The sequence below is a fragment of the Anabrus simplex genome, chromosome 1 (genome assembly GCF_040414725.1).
Source record: "Anabrus simplex isolate iqAnaSimp1 chromosome 1, ASM4041472v1, whole genome shotgun sequence".
NCBI classification, from domain to species: Eukaryota; Metazoa; Arthropoda; class Insecta; order Orthoptera; family Tettigoniidae; genus Anabrus; species Anabrus simplex.
In genome coordinates, this window is record NC_090265.1 from 589,457,303 (window position 1) to 589,478,719 (window position 21,417).

General features: G+C 37.8%; 1 protein-coding gene across 2 annotated transcripts in view; it reads right to left on the minus strand.

Annotated features, from left to right (window-relative positions):
* Positions 1-5,230: 5,230 nt before the first annotated feature.
* Positions 5,231-21,417, minus strand: part of LOC136857166 (CYFIP-related Rac1 interactor B) — a 263,971-nt gene continuing 247,784 nt past the window's right edge. For both annotated transcript variants that reach the window (XM_067135598.2, XM_067135597.2), the window contains exon 10: positions 5,231-12,352. In XM_067135598.2, the coding sequence (XP_066991699.1) occupies positions 12,286-12,352 (67 nt within the window). In that variant the 3' untranslated portion in view covers positions 5,231-12,285. The remainder of the gene's footprint in view (positions 12,353-21,417) is intronic.

Here is a 21,417-nt window from a genome sequence, read left to right on the forward strand (position 1 = left end):
GCGGCCGTGGCAATTAAGGTACAGCCCCAGCATTTGCCTGGTGTGAAAATGGGAAACCACAGAAAACCATCTTCAGGGCTGCCAACAGTGGGGTTTGAACCTACTATCTCCCGGATGCAAGTTTACAGCTGCGCGCTCCTAACTGTACAGCCAACTCGCCTGCAATGGGATCCACACCAAGCAGGGCTCATCAGTGAACTAAAGATAGTAAAGTAAATGGCTCCAAGGTTCATGCTTAATGATTTTAATCCTAGCAGCAGTGATAAAAAAAAAATTGGGTGTGAGACTCTGAAGGCTAGGAGCAGTTATGCGCCATGTAAAATGCCTATATGAATAAGCCAACTAGGGGAGAGTTGAACAGTTGACTACAAAAGGCCTGTTATAAACTCAGGGCACCGAGAGAGTTGGCCATGTAGTTATGGGTGTACAGCTGTGAGCTTGCATTCGGCAGATAGTGGGTTCGAACCCCACTGTCCGCAGCCCTGAAGATAGTTTTCTTTGATTTCCCATTTTCATACCAGGAAAATGCTGGGGTTGTACTTTAATTAAGGATACGGCCACTTCCTTCCCACACTCAGCTCTTTCCTATCCCATCGTTGCCATAAGACCTATCTGTGTCAGTGCAATGTAAAGCAAGTTGTAAAAATGAAAAGAAAAAAAACCCTACAGAACACTGTGGTATATATGTGTTTGTAAATTAGGAAATTGATAATAGGAATGCATTACCTGCAGCAGTCTTTGGACCCTTTTCCAAAACTGTATGATTCTTCTTCACGAACAGACTCCAGTACCCTATATATTTTGTGTAAATTTCTATGACATAGTGACCTATTTAAATGTTAAGCTCATTGTGCAGCAAATTATAGTGTTAACGCATTGGAAATACTGAAGTTACCTGTGAATTTGTATGCGATTATGGGGTATTTACGATGTTAAGCTAGTAGTAAGTCAGTGTACCACCTAATCTACTACAAGTTATAGTTTTAAGGCATTGGAAATATTGAAGTTACCTGTGAATTTGTATGTGATAGTGCAATTACACTGTTAAACCAGTAGTAAGTCATTGTACCACACAGTCTGCTGTAATTTATAAAGGAGAAAGCCATTCTAAGAGGTTTCCACCTACTCAATACTATTTATTGTAACCTAAAAAATGTTACATATATTTGAAGCTAGTTTTGGTCTTGTTAGAAACCATCATCAGTCAAAATCATAAAAGTTAAGGCAAGACATGAATTATACAAAAATCAATGTCTTTGCCTAACTTTACTATTTTGACTTTCATTTCTTTTTTCTATTGGCTTTACTTCGCATCGACACAGATAGGTCTTACGGCGACGATGGGACAGGAAAGGGCTAGGAATGGGAAGGAGGCGGCCGTGGCCTTAATTAAGGTACAGCCCCAGCATTTGCCTGGTGTGAAAATGGGAAAGCACGGAAAATCATCTTCAGGGCTGCCGACAGTGGGGTTCGAACCCACTGTTTCCCGAATATTGGATACTGGCCGCACTTAAGCGACTGCAGCTATCGACCTCGGTACTTTGACTTTCAAGCTTCAGTATAAGCAGGCTTTGCTCTTTTAGCTCTTGTTTTACATTTATTGCTCTTCAATAAGGAATAATATGAAATTTATCACCTATGATTATAATGCCAACCAGGAAAAAAATTAGCCTACCAGTACTTATACTTAAGCTTGAAAGTCAAAAACAGCAAAGTTAAGGCAAAGACACTGATTTTCTTATAATACATGTCTTGCCTTAACTTTAATGATTTTGACTGATGATGGTCTCTAGCAAGACCAAAACTAGTTTCAAATGTATGTAACTTTTTTGGGTTATAATGAATAGTATTGAATAGGTGGAAAACGTTTAGCTCTTGTTTTACATTACTCTCATAACCATGTTTCAGCTCAAATTTCATACTCCAGAATGTAATTCACCCTCAATGAATGGTGACAAATGTGCAAAAGGTTTAATGACTTTCTGAAATGAAAAACAGAATGCTGACATACATGATAAATGTATTTATATATAACAAACAGTGTACTGATAATATGTACATGATATTCTCCTTGATCAACATTTCCAAATTATCAGGGAACACACTCACAACACACACATGCATACACCAACATTTTATCCTCTGTCGAGTATTGTCTGTTATTCTACACACACTTTAAAACAGTCCTGTCAGAACACACAATTTTGTAGTTTGTCAATAAACAACTACACCTTTACACAACACAAAAATCATGCAGAAAGCTAGAACTGACCTTATCAAAATATAAATTAAACTAAAAATTAACAAAGCATTTACATACCATCTATAAATAGTCTTCACAATATGTGGCATTTTAAGAGAAAAATCAATTGCTGATTGTTCTTAAACATAGCAATCTACAGATATACATAACTCAGCAAAGTATACAGTGCCAACTAACAACAGGCAAATGGTAACATATTACTATTAATCCTCTATTTTTGATTTGCTTAACTTCAAATAAATTAACAATTCTACTACTCGATATGACAAAGTTTTAAAGCCTTATGTTAACATGCACCTCCGTGGATCTGAGTTTACCAACATGAACAGCTTCATTATACTTCAAATTGTGGAAGATTTATTTTGAAAAATTAAAACAAGCGGTCACTAGCGCTGCATGCTATTATGAATCAACGGTCAAAACATTTCGCTATAAAAGACTTTCATCACTTAATCAGATTATCAGAATTGTCAGTAAAGTAATATAAGAATTAATTTCCCCATAAAATGAAAGTATTCAGGAAATATCAGTGATAATGACTGATTACATAAATTATTCCATTCTTCAAACAATAATCATATTTGGTATCAGAACAATCCATCGAAATGTTTAAGTGATCAACTCATTAAAATTTACCATGAAGCTGTCAGAATGGTGATTTCCAAAATATATTGTTTAAAAAAGCCATGATAGCCTTGTAATAAACCAGTCAAAAAAGTTAGAATTCATTCACAGCTGGATATTTCAAAATCTATTGGTCTATTTTATTGGTATGAGATTCTGAAAGAGAGTTGACTCAGGATAACAATGGAGCTATCAGATACTAGTGATCTTGCATGTACTTTAATACTCCAGATGAAAGAAGGTTGACAAAAATAAATAGAAATTCACCTTTCAGAAAGCACAAGCTCTTAAGTATGGAAAGTTATCTAACAAACCAATACCAATAGATATTTCTTTTTAATATAAAAAAGAAGAAAATTTTCAAGAAATGACTTAGTGAGAGCACAAGGAATACACAATACAGAAACTTCCACATTTTGTAAATCCTATTACGTATACAACTGAGCTGTGTGATGTACCCTCAATTGATTAAGAACGCATTTATTTTGTATACTGCTTTCTTATTCATACCAATAACATGGATTCTCTGCTCAAATCTATTCTAAGGCATGGAATATAAAATTAGTTTCTTCTCTAATCTTCTCAAAATCATCTGTGTACCACCAGTCTAATACATTCACATCACTAAACTCTGCCACTAAATTCTGCTGCAGACAGTACTGCTTTGTCAATTATGGAAGATAATCATCTTTCTGAAGTATATTATTAAATACTAATCATTTAATCAATTCTGGAATTGTAATAACCACATCACAGTGAAACAACTGTATAAAATCTAGAGATTGGAAGAGTTTTGACCTCAGATGCAGTGTTACGGTTGGAATAATAGAGTCAATTCAGTTTGCTGTACATAAGCTGGATTTCACCAGTGCAGTTTTTCTTCAGAATGTTTCCTTCCCATTCACAGATGTACATAGAATTGGCCTAACATATTGTAAGACTTTTTCCTTTACTCTCAAAGACTATTTTCTTTTATCCCATGTCACTAAAATGGGGCATAATATTCAGTTCTTGAGAATCCCAACAGTTGACAAATCAGTGGTACACGCTAATTTGCTCATCTATATTATATCCAAATGTTTGCCTTCGGAAAGTAGGTATAGAAGCTAACTCACAGTGCAGCAAGAATTCTGAAAATATAAATCAATGGTAAAATTGTATTTCTCAAGACTGTGAGAAATGTCAAATATATTTCTACTTATTCTTGTTTTCATTTTCAGATCATTTTCTGCACCTGTTTAGCATAAGACCCATAAAAATCCAACTACTGCACTGCATAACTCTGAAAATAAGAATGAGAGTTAATGATCCTGCTATAGAAAGTAGTTCTAGATAGGAAAATCTATATTCTGCAACAGAGTCATAAACTTTTGTAGTAAAGGTAATAAATATTCCAAAAATTTCTTCCAGGTATGTATTATACATATATACACATGAGATTATGTCACAACATACTTTGTATGGAAAAACATTTCAAATATCAATGTAACAAAATGTAACTTATATGGGTTGATCGTTCATGACAATGTTAGTCCATATATAACCCAAATATGGCAGTGAAAATTGTTTATAATTGTGTTACAGGAAAAACTAATGCAGTAAAATGCACTTCAAAATTGAATACATTAATTATTCCTCCAAAATACTTTTACAGTATGAATTCTTAGCATATGCTCTCATTTAAGTCTTGATTAACTTACATCTTAAATTATCAAATGCTAATGTCATGGCAAAACATTTTGATCAAAATATACTGATCTAAAAATGTTAAAATACTGAAATACAAGTTATCTTAGAACACAGAGCCTCCAAATGCCTATCTGAAGTTCCTTTATTATCTTTGCTATTTCCTGGTAACTGCCCACAATAGAAAAATATCAATGGAGCATAGTCACTCATGCAGTTGTTGCAGTAAATATTCAATCCTGTATATGTTTGAAATGTTGTCTTCATTGCCATGGAATATTTAAGATTGCAAGAATCATTAACCCTGAATCACTTTATAAGCCATGACTGAATTTAACAACTAAAGGTGCAATTTGCTAGTAAGTGTTCAGTGGGGCCTTCCTTGTTTGACAATTACTTCTACTTGTGCTTTCATCTTCCCTACCTGATCTCCCTTGGTCAACTTCCGTTCTTTCTGACCTCAATGGTATTAAGTTTGTGAGGTTTTCATGGCTTTTCTCTTTCTTTTTTCCGATACTCTGATTCATCATTGGATCTCTTCCTTTTTCCTTGTGATTAATGTTAAAAGAAAATGGTTGCCCAGAGCACTTCCTGAGAGAGAGAGAGAGAGAGAGAGAGAGAGAGAGAGAGAGAGAGAGAGAGAGAGAGAGAGAGAGAGAGAGAGAGAGAGAGAGACACACTGCCCCTCCTATATTAACACGTTGGTGATGGGCTATGAATAGAGGCTGCTACACCCTGTTGACCGGATAGTTTAAGCTTGCAAAAACAAAATTACACTACTGTATTCAAACTACTGTAACTGTAAAAGTATTCAAGGTATCAACCTCAAACTTGGAACATATTCTCACCGAGTTGCTTAGTAGTTCTGTACGATGCAATAACTTTCAAAGCAACACCCTTTTTGATGAGGGACCTACAGTACCTATGTTTATTTCATCAGCTGTATCAGAATCACTGCTGTATTCCAACAAGCAAGATTGCTGTCTACAATTTGATGTAGAAGTTCCAAAGTTACTTTAGAAATCACTAACATCATTAGAAATAACCAATTCACTATCACTCGGTACATCTGATAATTGGTCTGTACATAATTCGTCACAAATATTGCTATCCGTTAGCAGCTGTATGTTGACGCAGGAATAGCTCTACATTTCTGATGTTATTTTGTTAACTACATGAATGTATAAAGAAAGAAAGAAAGAAAGAAAGAAAGAAAGAAAGAAAGAAAGATGCAGCAACAGCTTGTCACCAGATTGTAGCAGTGATCAAGGAAAAGTAATGTGCATAAAAATGAGATTCGCGAGCATTCTACGAGACTTCTCAGGGCCCATCTCCCATGTGTTAAAATAAAGAAGCAAGCTTGTAGTTTCAAGTGACTGCTATATATTTTACGTTTATTATTTATTTTTAATTTAGCCCTGCTGAATGTAAGCTGTGATACCCACTGCACCAGAGAAATGAAGATGGTGGGAACAGACACAATACTGGCCTTTGCAGATTATGATGTGATTATAAGAATATGCTAAAGTAAGTGTGCACAGATAAGCCTAGATTCCTACACAATGCCAAGAAAGTTGGCCCATTAGTTGTTTACGAATGTAATTTTGAACGAGTCCAAAAATTTAAGTACTTAGGTTCATTACTGTTGAGCAGATGTGAAACAAAAATAGAGGTTCGACAGCGAACAATGAACACTACCTGTGCCTCCTTTAGCCTGAACAACCTGTTCAAGTCACATCTACCGGGCGAGTTAGCCATGCGGTTAGGGGCACGCAGCTGTGAGCTTACATCCAGGAGATAGAGGGTTCGAACCCCACTGTTGGAGCCCTGAAGATGGTTTTCCGTGGTTTCCCATTTTCACACCAGGCAAATGCTGGGACTGTACCTTAATTAAGGCCACGGCTGCTCCCTTCCCACTCCTAGCCCTTTCCTTTCCCATCGTTGCCATAAGAACCTATCCGTGTCGGTGCAACGTAAAGCAACTAGGAAAAAAAAAAAAAAAAGCAAATCATATCTAATATTGCAGAGCAGTCCACCTATACATGACATTAGTAGGGCTGGTACTAATGTACAGTTGTGAAACATTGGCAACTCCACCAACAACTGAGGAAATAATTTGTGCCTTTAAGAAGATCTTAAGAAGAGCTATGGACCCGTTTACATCATCATGGAAGGAAGATGGGAATGAAGACTGAAATAGGACCTACACCAACAGTTTGGAAAGCCAGATATTGGTAGGATGATAGGAAAGAGGAGGCTGCAGTGGGTTGTACATGTCATCAGGGCAGATTCCTCCCAAATCTAGTATTTTACTCTCAACCACATGATAAATGCCCAAGAGGACACCCATAGACGCAGTGCAAAGATCGCATGATAGCAGCTTTACAGCAAGTGGAGTCGATGGCCACAGAAGTAGATGCGACAGACAGACAGTGATGGGTCCATGGGTCCACTTCTGCAATAGGTATCTGTAGCTGTGATGCTTTTACCTCCCATGAGATTGACACCTATTTTTGTAAGCTGTTTTATATATACATATGTGTTTTTGTTTTGTTTTCTACTGCAAGTCTTAATGGGTCCTAAAGAGCAATTAATGCTTTTGTGAAAAGTACTAAGAGTATAAGTCAAAATTTACCCATTTCTTAATTACGGTAACATTGAATTAATCATTTCAGCTTTTATAATCCTAGGAGTATAAGTCAGAGTTGTGCGTCATTACTGAACTATATTATAGATATAAGAATGTGTGAAGCGGCTTCTGGTGATGGCTGAAAGTTTCAAATGGCTCTCCTGAAAATAACTTTTTTGACTTATACTCTTAGTACTTTTCATGAAAGAATGATGATTATTGAATTTATAAATTATGCAATTAGTTTCTTAAGTTCAATTAGCTGTTAAGATCCCTAAGATAAGTTACATTCATCACTGTGATGTTTCTGACTTGAATAAATAAAAAATATTTCCTGTTTAACCTCCACTGGTTAATTCTTACTCTTTTCTTACAACAACAACAACAATAATAATAATAATAATAATAATAATAATAATAATAATAATAATAATAATGTTATTGTTTTCACGATCCACCAACTATGTTTTTAACAGTTTTTGGAGACGCTGAGGTGCTAGAATTTTGTCCCGCAGTAATTCTTTTATATGCCAGTAAATCTACTGACAGTCTGGTCCTGCGGTGTAGGGGACAACGCGTCCGCCTGTCACCTGGCGGCCCCGGGTTCGATTCCCGGCCAAGTCAGGGGTTTTTAATTGTAAATGATTAATATCCCTGGCTTGGGGACTGGGTGTCTGTGTCATCCTTAATGTTCCTTTCTTCACACTCAACACTTTACACTTCTGCAATTTCCAAATACACGCAGGTTCATAACATATGGTGCAAAGAAGGGGCAAAATACCTTCTTAGGTTGACACCCCAAATAAATAACATTAAAAAAAAAAAAAAAAAATCTATCAACACGAGGCTGACTTATCTGAGCAGCACCTTCAAATACCACCGGACTGAGCCAGGATCAACCCTGCCAAGTTGGGGTCAGAAGGCCAGCACCTCAACCGTCTGAGACACTCAGCCCGGCTCTTTTCTTATCTTAACAGTACTAGAGCTGCTCGACTAAGTGGTATGTTCTGAGCTGTCAGTGGAGAGATGGCGTGGAATGACATCTACATCAGCAGACGAATAAGTTTGAGTGGTGTCTTTAAAAGTAGGAAAGATCATAATATGAAGATAAAGCTGGAATTCAAGAGGAAAAAAAGCAAATATTCATTTATAGGAAGGAGAGTTAGGGACTGGAATAACTTACCAAGGGAGATGTCCAATAAATTTCCAATTTCTTTGCAATCATTTAAGAAAAGGCTAGGAAAGCAGATAGGGAAGATGAGCAAAAACTTTTCATATATTTTTGTAGTAGCAAATGATCTGCTTTGTTTGTCCTATTTAAAAAAATCATCATTAAAATCTAATCTTACTGTTACATTTTTTAAAGAAAACTGGTGCTCTTTATGCTACAGAAGATGACAGTGGAAGAGTCCAAATCTTGCGAAGTTAGTAGATAGAGTGCCTGTAAATAATAACGTGTTAGAAAGCTGTTAAAGATACACTAGAGGACCCATGCTGCTCCGCATCATTCGTTATAAATAGGTCAGACAACTTGACTTAATATGCCTGACGTAATCATATTGATTTGCCCGCCCTTTTCAATAGTTTTATGAACATTTCATAAGAAGCGCATTATGGTATGCCACAGTTCGTAATCGGAGTTCATCCATCCTGACGTCTGTTTGGTAAAAATCTATCCATATATTCGCTTTTTAATCTTGCATTTCATAATGTAAAGCTTGGTATTGCATCGTAGAAGGCAATGGTAGTCTTAATCGCAGTTCTTCTACATAGAACAGTTGTCTTGTGAGCTCTTAGGTTAGTCTCGAAGGAGCTTTCTTTTGCTGGGCAGAGAACTTTTTTAAGATACATGGCTTTCACTCTTTCTAGTGTAGCTAGGGTATCCTTTGGAACATGTTGCCAGATAATGCCTAAGGTGTAGGTCATGGTGGGGTCTGTTTGTATGTATCTTAGACTTTTTTCTCTTAGCAGCATGTAAGTTATTAGGAATGCTCTGTCATCTGTTGAATATATTGGGAAGGTGGGAAAGGTTAGAAAATCAAAGACTATCTAGCAGCGATCAGAGGATGTGTATACTCTCTGGCTTGACAGGTAGTAATCAAACATGCCTGAATGCAGTGACATTACTTAGGATGAACATCACATCACATATATCAGATTATTAATTAAAGTATTGGTCACTTAGCACAGAATGTATTGCAGGTTAGGGTACGCCTTTTTACTGCAATTATTGGAGTGATCATTAAATGATTTCATTTTATGATTACTCAAAGCTGGCTGAAGTTATAGACCTATCAATGTCTCATGATTCACTGGCAGGTAATTCTGGAGAATAAAACAGAAATGAAGCAAATCGGTCCAGTAGAACAAACGGATGGATTTGCCAAAGCTGTTTTTAGTAAACTCTTTTAATATATAGATGTACAATCTTGTATAAGTAATCGACAGGAGAAAACAAGTATCAAATCAAGTCATATACGGAGGTCGAGTCATAAGTCATGGCACCAACTTTTTTTTTTTCTCGTGAACAGGAGACAACACGGAAAATCTAAGATATGCATTTGGAAACGTACGGTATGTACTTGGTATGATGCCACTAGATGGTGTGTGTCAACAACAGTGTGGGTCTAAGCATGCTCCCAAGTTCAGTGTGTGAGTGAGAGCATCACAAAATGGAAGTCAACAAGCAGGAGCAACGATTGTATATTAAAGTAGCAGTTCTCCGTGGCAGAAATGCACACCAATGCCATGCAGAGCTGCGGGAAGCATTAGATGAGCATGCCATGCCCTATAGAACAGTGGCGAGGTGGGTGGAGACGTTCAAATGGGGTAGAGTATCATCTGCCGACTTGCCTCGCTCAGGCCGTCCAGTGTCCATGGACAAAGATGTATGGATAATGGTGATCGATCAGTGTTTACATGAGGACAGGCGCTGGACTCTTGGGTGATTATTTTGAAGGTCTGTAACCAGTGGAGACCTGTCCTTTTTATGTAGTCTTGTGTATTTCCTGTCTATACCATAAAACAATGTTTACCAATGGCCTGTATTCAGTCACTTTCCTACGAGAATCTCCTGAAGTCAGAATTTGTCTTCAGGCACTATGCATAATTACATGCCCTATCCTATATTTCCAAATGCATATCTTAGATTTTCCATGTTATCTCCTGTTCGCGAGAAAAAAAATAGTTGCCATGACTTATGACTCGACACTTGTATATAGAAATAGGAACAAGAAAAGGAAAACATAACAGAATGATCGCAGTGACAGGTCAGAGTGAGAAGAGGGATCAATAGAAAGAGACAAAGACAAATATGAAAACACAAAAGGACAACGACAATCTCCACACCTTCATACATTGTACTGGCGTCTTCAAGTAGAAAGGATCTATCCTCATGAATCCCAGTTCTTCTACATTCATCTCCTCTCAGTACCTGACAAGCTCGTTTCCACCTCCCAGTTTCTTCAGAGGGGCAGGTATCAATATTCACTGAGAGGCCACCATAGACAGATCTTCTGTCTAGTCGTGGTGATCCTATTATATATTCATCATCTTCCTGCATCAAACCTGCTAATTGTCACTAAAAGGACAGAGTGCTGCTTGCTACAATAAAAACATTTCAAACCCATGGCACAACAGCCTTGATGGGCCTTAGCCCACTGAGCATGAGCTGCTCAGCCTACAGGTCTGTGGATTAGGAGGTGATGTGTGGTCAACACGATGAATTCTCTAGGCTGTTATTTTTTACTTTCTAGCCTTCAGATCCAAGTAAAAATACCTGACCTGGCCAGGAATCAAACTGGAGGTTGCCTGTTAAGAGACAGACTCGCTACCTACAGACTGGAAGTCTGATGCTGCTTATTACAAGTAACTCCTTATTCTATTGACAGCAGAACTCGCAACATCAACGTGGAGACAAAAGCGTAAAGTGCCGGACATTATCAACTGTGGCATGTCCATAGTATAATTCTGGACTAGGTGACACCTGCTAGAAAGATGATATCAACTGAAGCACCTAAAATACATCTCATATCACAAAATAAATTCCAGACAACTAATGTAAGATGATATAAAGGAAATTATAAAAGTGAGATCAAACAGTGTTCAGTCAACCAGAAAATAACATCAACAGACTTTAATGCCTGCATATATAATGTGATTTATGAATGGTGAAAACAAATTCTGCAAGGTTTGGTATTGCATCAGTTGTAGGTTTCTGCCTTAATAAATAGTTACACTAAGATTCATTTTGACTTGAAGAAAACAGGTTTTTTTAAAACTATAAATAAAATATCCAATAGCTTTTAACAGAAAACAGTAGAACATCCTGGTATACAGCTCTAACTAAAATCAATCCTGATGAACTTGAACTTTATACTGAACTGACCAGGTTCTGAATCAACTGTTTACACAGACTTATACACATGACATGGACACACAATATGTTAACTGCATGAGATGCTAGTATCCATTTATATTTTCCTAATGATTATCTTTCATTGAGATTTTTTCTCAATACAATAACAACTTTTTGACACAGTGTCATGCTCTGCAAAGGAATGCACTTTGAGTAGGCCTAGAAAACAAATTATAACTTCTGATAAACTGTACATTTACAGTAGTTTAAAATATTGTTCTTAAAACAGGATTTCTAAATTTTAAATAATGAAACCAGTCAGCTTGATTAACAATGTTCTCAAAAATGGAAAACATTTTTAAAAATTGAAGTAAAATGATCATTTTTCATCTTTTAAATATGTTAAATATTTTTCATGTAAAGCTACTAAAAGCATTATGTTACCATAATATGTGGAGTCATATACTTATGATAAACCACCTTTAGAACTTCATCTTTTATCCTGAACTGTTCTGAAGACTAAGACATGAAAATGAATGAAAGACATATTATTCTTCATAAACCTCCTCTGATGTTGTTGAAGCCAGGTGCCGTAACTTCAAACATCCCAAATTAAACAATGTACAATAGTTTTTGCCTACAGTTCTCATGCTGGGTAGTATCCACAGGAACAAACACGCATTTGTAGGTATTATACCAATAAATTGCACTAAGGTTTTCCCTGTCTCATGGTGCAAGTAAATTCTTGATATTTTTTGGCGTAGCTTCTTCATTTAGATGTTTTGTAGTATACCTAGGAAGAAATAAAATGTATAAATTCAATTATTACCAAAAAATGAAGGATGCCTTTTTGAACCAAGCCAAAATCCACCCACTGTCATGGATGAATATTTTCAATACGAACAAACATCAAGTTGGAGATATTTTTAAACGTGCAATGGTCATGGCAGGTTATTCTTCCAAGGTATCCATTATTTTAAGCTTATTTCCATTTAGAAACATCTCCAAAGTGAAATATAATATCCAAAGCCATTTCTAAAGCTCTTAAAAGGTTGTGGTGGTGGTGGTGGTGATGATGGTGATGATTGTTGTTTAAAGGGGCCTAACATCTAGGTCATACACAAACTAAATGTAATGACAGTTAAATTTTAAAATGTATCCACTAACTACAATTTAAAACAAATGAAGCCAAAAAATGATTATGTATTTAAAATAATCAGTGGATCTAAAGTGCAATGCCGTATTTTCTTATTAAATAAGAGAAAAAATAGACTGAGGTAGAATAAGGCATTGGCTTGAAGTGCAATCATATACATCATTCAAGTTAAAAGTTTAAAAACATTACATTACACAAAAAACAAACTAAAACACAGTCAACAGAATAAAACATAGTTAACAATAAGATAAAAAATAAAAGCAGATGAAAAACTCACTTTCATTCATGATAAAACAGGCCACTATCCCACATCAAATGGATGACAAGGTCTGCTGACTGCTCGTCATCCCGTAAGATGAGGGAAATGGTACTTGGAAGTTTTAGATTATGGCGCAGATCGGCCAGGTCCCCGCACTCTGCAAGGATGTGTACCATGGTAAGATGACCACCGCAAGTACACACCATGGAGGCTTCCCCCTTCGGTAAGTAGGAGTGCATTTTTATACCGTGGCCAATCCGAAGATGGCATAATACCACTGCTTCCCTCCGAGAAGCCCAAAGGCAAGTCTTCCTTACCTTTGTAGTTACTTTTATCGCTCTTAGCTTATTTGGAAGAGGAGTGGCCTGCCACTCCCTCTCCCAAGGTATATAATCAAATGTCTCAGCTAAGAACGAATATAACTAACTGGAACCTTGTAAGGCAACAGGGGCAATGCGACTGCCTCCTTGGCAGCACTATCAGCTACCTTGCCATGTGGCTTGGGTGCCACAAGAACGTGATTCTGGTGCTAGCACCCTAATACCTGGCCAGTAGGTCCTGGATCAGCTGCACCAGAGGGTGCTGAGGGAAACATACATCAACAGATTGTAGCAAAGCTCAAGGAGTCGGTACACAGTAGAAAGTGCCAGCACTCATCGGACAGTGCGTACCGCAGAACTTCAAGGATGGCATTGAGCTCCGCTGTGTACACACTACAGGTTTCCAGTAGACGAAAAAGAAACCTGTTACTATCGACAACGAACGCACAACCTACTTTCGCATCTGCCCTCGAACCATCTGTGTTAACGATTACTGAATATGGATATCGGCCAACAATGGACAAGAAGAGCCTCCAATATACGGACGGTCTGTGTTCTCTTTCGGGCCAGTATGCAAATCCAGGATTATTTCAGGTCATTGTATTAACCATGGAGGTGCTTTACTTGGTCATCTGACAAGACAAGGAACTGAAGGTAAATCAAACAATCTGAGACTGTTATCCAAACGTATACCAACCTGCTGCATTGCTTGTGGATAAGCAGCATATAGCTGATGGTTTCCATTCTGGAATATACAAGATTAGCTTGGGTGAAGTGGCATCTTTCACAAATTTGCAGCATGGGACAATAATATTTGTTGGCGCCTCAAGGTTCTTAAAAGGAAGTGAATACCTCCGTGGAAGAATGCTAGAATTAACATCTTCACTGAATTGAGTGTTTTCAGAGGAACAGGGTTAGTTGTTAACTCCTCCACAGAATAGCATAGCAAATAAAGGGAAATATTTGTTTCTGAGTACTTATTTTTGCACCTGGATGAATATTGGTTGTTATTCTCGATGGCTGACACTTCGTGTTGTAGGCTTTCCCGTTCGGTTCTCAAGAACCTGTAAGGGTGTGAGGAATCCATGATTGTACACAATGCTATCTGTACTGTGTAACATCTTTGTAATATTTTCCTTGAATATTGTTAGTTAACTGATGTGTTATTATTGCTCCCTACTTATGACGTAATATTTTGGTGCCAAAACCCAGAGGTGTTTAAGTAATCCGTACATTTCATAACGTGCAAGAGGACTTCAAGACTACACCTTCACGTTTAGTATGTACTGAAAGTAATAAGGCAAGTTCAAATACTTATAAAACTCCACGAACTGACCAGACGTTTGATCACACATGGATACCAGCAGTGATTTCACACAAGCCTACAGATAAGTCACCAGTTACTAACTGTATAATGTCTAAAATTTGATTTTAAGAACATTTCTGCTATTCCACATGGTTAAGAAGCCTAGTAAAATACATGTAACTGTCACTGATTACTAAAGTTGTACGGTTAAGATGTAAATTACTGGTAGCCATATTGTGAGATTCCTGACACACGTAATTCAAGACGGATCCATCTAGCAATGGTTTGCGGAACTACTGAGCAAACTTATCAATACAAATTTATCGATATTGTCAAAGAGAGTAACATTACGGCACTTGACATGGTTGACAATAATTCAGAAACACGACTTCAGAACCTGAAGACAAGACGCACGAGAGAAAAGGCCAACATTACATGCTTCGTTATAGAAGTGGAGAAGTTCACAGATACTGTATCACTGGAGGATTGCAAGTACTACAAAGAGAGACTTCAGGAGACTTTGGATCGCCTAACCAGACTTGACGACGAGATTCATGATGTACTGAACAGGACAGAAGCAGATCAGAGAACAAAAGAACCAGCTGTTGAAACCTGCACAGAGGAACCTCCCATTACACGGGCAGAAACAGAAGCAGCCCTTAAGAAGATGCCACAAGGGAAATCCCCAGGAATCAATGAAGTTAGCACGGACATGATTAAAGCAGCAGTAGTCCAGAGTTTACAGTGGCTACATAGAGTTCTCAATGCAGTTTGGAAAGATGGCAAGATACCTACTGACTGGAGCAAGGGTGTCATTATCCCTCCTGTTTAAGAAAGGAAATCACCAAAAATGCTCCAACTACCACGGAATAACACTCCTTTCTCATGGGCTTAAGATTCTTGAGAAAATCTTAGAGAGCCGATAGCGTGTCATCTTAGAGCCACAGTTTGAACAGGAACAGTATGACTTCAGGCCTAACAGGTCCACGACAGACCTAATCTTCAGTGTCCATATTTTAATGGAAAAATTTTGGGGGAAAGGCAAAGATCTGTTTATGGTTTTCCTTGACATTGAGAAGGCATATGACAGCATTGCCAAGAGAGAAGATATGGGAATCCCTGAGAAAAAGAAATGTGCCAGAGGGACTGGTGAGGAAAGTTCACATGCTGTATGAGAACTGTACCAGCTGTGTGCGACTGGGTGACGGACATTCATCCTGGTTCAAGACTGAAAGTGGAGTCCAGCAAGGCAGTGCACTATCCCCATTATTGTTTATCACCATCATGGATGACATAATGAAGAACATCGAGAAAACCTCTGGTGAACTAAATGCAATGGCCTTTGCTGATGATGTCATGATCTGGGGAGAAACTCAGGAACAAGTACAGTCAAGACTCAATGAATGGAAGGTTAAGTTCCAGGAGTTCAATCTGAAGATCAGTGAACTCAAAACAGTAGTGATGGCAATAAACACAGAGGGACGACCAGCGAACATCATGCTATGAAACCATCCACTAGAAAGTGTGGAAAGCTTTACATACCTTGGCAATGTAATATCTCGAGATACACTAGCCACAAAGGAGGTGGCAAATAGAGTGCAGAAGAGCTCTCACTTTTACCAGCAAGTACAAACACTCCTCTGGGATCCCAAAGTACCAACAAAATCAAAGCTGGTGATGTTCAATCAGTACTTCATACCAATCTTAACCTATGGTATAGAAACCTGCACCCTCACTAAGAAAGACTCATCAAGGTTGCAAGCATTCAAGATGAAGTTCCTTAGGCCCTCAATTCAAAAAACCAAACTGGACAAGTTAAGGAATGATGTGGTTAGGAAGGAAGCTGGGATTGTTACATCATTGTTAGATTGGGTCAGCATGAGGTGGTTTGGGCATGTAACGAGAATGGAGCCAACAAGGACAGCATATGTTAACTTGGAGAGAACTGTGGCAGGGAAACGCATGGTGGGAAGACCAAGAACCCACAGGATGGACATCATAAAGATGGACATTGCAGTTCGGGCAAGGACACTGGAGGATATTGTTAACAACAGAATGTATCTCAATAAGACAGAATGGAAGAGGCTCGCCAATAGTACCCGGGAAACTGGAACTGTAAAATGATTATGATGATGAATGTATTTATTATTTGCAAGGCTATACACATGTAGGTCTATTACATTGGTTTTTCAGTAAATTTGTGATGTATTGTGTAAGTCTGATTTCTAAGTAATTCTGAGTTACAAGTAGTTTTTTCTCTTCCCCTTGATATACGTAGAAGTCAAGTTCAACTGTAGATATTTCTTCACACTTAGAACACTTGACTGTATCACATGAGTTGTCTGAAACCTATATTCACACTCAGATTCACTTATATTTCACTTATATATCACTCCTTTACTAACATCTCGTCTCGTCACTCGCCGCCATATTTCTTCAATACTAATGAGACTGATAGAAGAGGTCGACCATGCCTTACTGAAAGAGCAATTTGGCTTTCAACGAGGGAGATCTACAATGAATGCGATAAAGAATCCGATTGACAACATAGCGGATGCCCTCAGATGTCCAAAAGGGAAACTTACGTGATCTTCGTAGAATACAACAAAGCGTTCGACCTAGTGGACAGGAAAAAACTATTGAAGAAACTGGGAAACAAAATAGGATATATGAATCCTTTAATGAACATCATTAGGACCATTCTTGCTTATAATTACATTACTGTAAATGATAACGTCTCTATCTTGAAGCCCATAACACAGATGAACGAACTACTACAGGGTGATCCAATGAGCCCCATACTCTTCAATATAGAAGCCTCAGACTTAATACTCAATATAAAAGTCGAAGGGGATGAGGTACATATATATCCATCTTTAGATGGAGAAATTCAATCAGACATGTTTCGACTCATTTTAGAGCCATCTTCAGTGAACATATTAAAAACTACATAATTAAAGTTAAAAGAATGTTATGAAAAAACACACAATGAAAAAGAATATATAAAAATGTGCAACATGAAGTTGATAAAATGTAAGGTTGCAGTGAGGTTGAGAACCTCTGAGTCGGAAAGCACAATAGTCACGCTAAAAATGAGAGTAAAAAACACAAAATAAAACTTACAAAATGCTCTGTCTTCATTGAGTCACATAACTGAAAAGTCTAGAGATTGCTGGGTCAACAAATTTAAGGAATATAAGTTAACTGTGAGTAAGAAGAAAACTGTAGCAATGAAATTGAGTAGAACACTCAGCGAATGTGACCTCAAACTTCATGGAGAAAGAATTGAATGTGTAGAAAGCTTCAGCTACCTTGGAAGTATTGTATCGAACCAGGGGAGTGCTAATTTGGAAATCCAGAACAGAGTGACAAAAGGTTGGAAATCCAGAACAGAGTGACAAAAGGTTCCACGTTCTTCTATCAGGTATGAAATCTACTGTGGGACAAAGCAGTTACCGTAAAAGCCAAACAAACAATGTTCAAATCTTACCACCTGCCAATCATGACATATGGGTTGGAGACCTGTGTGTTATTGAAAGGAGACATCGCCAAACTGCAACCATGTGAAATGAAATATTTATGATCTCTTATGCAGAAAACAAGAAGAGACAGAATTAGAAATGAGTGCATTAGAAATGACATGCAAGTGACCTGTACGATGGAAGGACTATGCATTGCACAGTTGAAATGGTTTGGGTATGTGCAAAGGATGGAAGAGACTAGAACCCCCAGACAATACTTGGAAATGGCAGTACCTGGAAGGAGACCTGTTGGACGTCCCAGAAGAAGGTGGCTGGACCAAATAAATGCCGACCTTATCGAGAAAGGAACAACACTGCAGGATGTGAAAGGAGAGGAACTCTATAATGACAGGAACCGATGGAGGCATATTGTCCATAAAAGTCCTACCCGGCCTGCTGGAAGGATATCCGGATGATGATGATGCAACAGAAGTATAAGAACATATTTATGAGGAAACAGGTACCCAGTGTTGCGCGTGTAACTCGAGAGTGAAAATCGTCAATAAAATCCAATCTGTAATGGAAAAGAAAAAAATGAATATGAGAAGCTTGGGCTAATAGAAGAAAAGATAAACGAAAAGAAAATTTAGACTTACTTATTAATTAAATGCCCTCTCGAACGGCCTGACCTTCTCAGTTTAGAGGTCCCACTTCCACTGGTCATGTTAGCAGCTGGCTCGACTATGTTCGTGTAAGTCTAAATTTTCTTTTCTTTTATCTTTCCTTCTATTAGCTCAAGCTTCTCACATTCATTTTTACTATAAGTAGGTATTAACTAAATTATTCTTTGGTCGAAGTTTCGGTCACAAAAATTCTTCGACCCACAACCTTGTAGGGTTCCTTCTGCTGTCCACATCCCGTTGTTAGTTTCTGTGTATTTTATCTGGTTTAATTTTGATTTTATGATATGGTTTTTATGATTCTAAATTTTATTTAATGTTCCAAATGTGTTCTTACTTTTATAATTGTTTTATTAATGCCCCCAGTCACCGCTACAGTACAAATGCCAGGATGTGAATGGGTAAATGGTGATGACTCGGAACTTAATTTCAATGTCCAAGACATTACTGACGTGGTGCTCCATGAATCATATGACACCAATGCAGCAGACGACGAAGAAGACAACGTAGCAGAAAACACCAGCCAAGACACCACAGACGAGATATTCAATGTCTTTGAGGTAAGAGTTTTAAATACAATATTAAAAAAAGCAGTATGGGTTGGTAAAAGAATGGTTCATGGACCGAACAAAATGGAAGGGTCTCGTATACCACACTTGGGAAACTGGAGTTGGTCAACGATGATGATGATGGGTTGGTAAAATTAGGCTGCACAGAATACAAATTTTCCTCACAAAGTTTTTTTTAATATTTTCAGGTAGCATTACAATTTGTCAGAAGATGTGACAAAGCAAAGCCTTCTGATGTTCTGCTAATGAAATGGTGGTGTGACATAGCAGCTAGCAAACGATGGGGGGAAAAAAAAGAGAAAAAAAAGAAGACTTAATAGTAGCTTCTACTGTATAATTACAGTACATGCACTATGAAACTTCATTTTGTTTTGTAAATATACAGTTGAGTAGTTCAGGTTTCCAGTACATAAAATACTTTGTAGCTCATTGTCTTCATTTACTTTCAACCAAACCGTCAAAAAACTACAGTAGAAGTCCGCTATAGCGAGTACGGCATATAACGAGAACCCCGTTATAACGATAACTTTTGTCCGCCCCTTCAACATTCCTATATTAAACTGTGTATTATGCCTCGGTTACAGCGAGAACCCTATCAGTGACGCATCCGTTATTACGAGCGATTATGCATGCTCGAGTTTTTCCGTTGCCGATATTTATGCACCCAGTCATTGTACTGCATGTGATCGATCATCATCAGTACCGTATCGTTTTCTCGCTATGCCTACCAGCGAGCTCTCTCATCGACATTCAAAGGCAATGTCGGAGTCGATTAGTAATAACCGTCAACTAATCTTCCGCGAGGAAAATGAAAGGGGAGAACATGTTTTCGTAATAAATGCATAAATAACGTGTCCAATAACCGTTGTTAACTCGTTAAAGATAAATGCTGAATAAAAGATCGCTTAATTATAATGCTGAATACCACAATTAAGTAAGAATGCGATCGGCCTACACCTCTCGATATGGCAGAGTGTGTCATTGATTACGAGGTTGATTTATATTTTCTCGTGTCCGTTAAATTACGGAAAGGCTATTATCATGTAAATTTATAGCGAGAAGGTTATAATTTCTCTACTTCCGCTTGAAGTATTTTTTCATCATACATATAGTACAGATAAGTTGATGTTGATTGATTGATGTTTGTTGTTTAAAGGAGCCTAACATCGAGGTCATCGGCCCCACAGATAAGTTGATATGTGACGCTATTTGAATAACAAAACTGAAACGTTTGCCACAAAATGCGATCGATCATCTTCGGTACGGTATAGTTGTCGCGCTATGTGCATTTGCGAGCTCTCTCGTCAACATTCGAAGGCGATATTGGAGTTGATTGGTAATACCTGTCGATTGCTCTTCTCAAAAGAAAATTTGAAATGAAAGAGGATAACACGTTTTCGTAATAAATGCGTAAATAACGTGGCCGATAGCAGTTGTTAACTCGTTAAAAATAAAGGCTGAAGTAAACGATCTCTTAATTTTAATGGTATACTGTATACTGAAATTAAGTAAGAAAGTGTTACACCTCAATATATGCTAGGGTACATCACTGATTTCAGAGAATAGTTTATATTTTCTTGCATCTAGTTAAATTTCGGAAAGCTATTCCCATGTCAACTTTTAGCGAGGAGGTTATAATTTCTCTACATGCATTTCAAATAGGTTTTCATGATACATATACGGTTAGGTTAGGTGATGCCGTTTGAAAAAGAAAACTGAAATGTTTGCCACAGAAGCCTCTGGAGTGATACCGTATTTCTCCGAATCCAAGACGATGTTTTTTCCGCAGAATCTCATGTGAAAACACAAGGGTCGTTTTGCATTTGCGGCCTGATAGTAATGAACACCACTGGCAGCTACCGCAGTAACCACGCTGTTTCTTTTCACCCCCCCGCGCCCACACTTAAAACTCGTTGACAATAAACGACCGCCTCTTTATCATAGGCCTTCCATCGCTAGCCGCGGCGACCGGTCGTACAGTGCTTATGTGTAACGTCACTGGATCTCGGGAAATAGTGAAGAGAGAATGGCATTCTATTATCCTCTACAAAAACGTTTCTCAAATCTGCAGAGTGGCATCAAAACATGCGAGCATTCGAATTCTTAG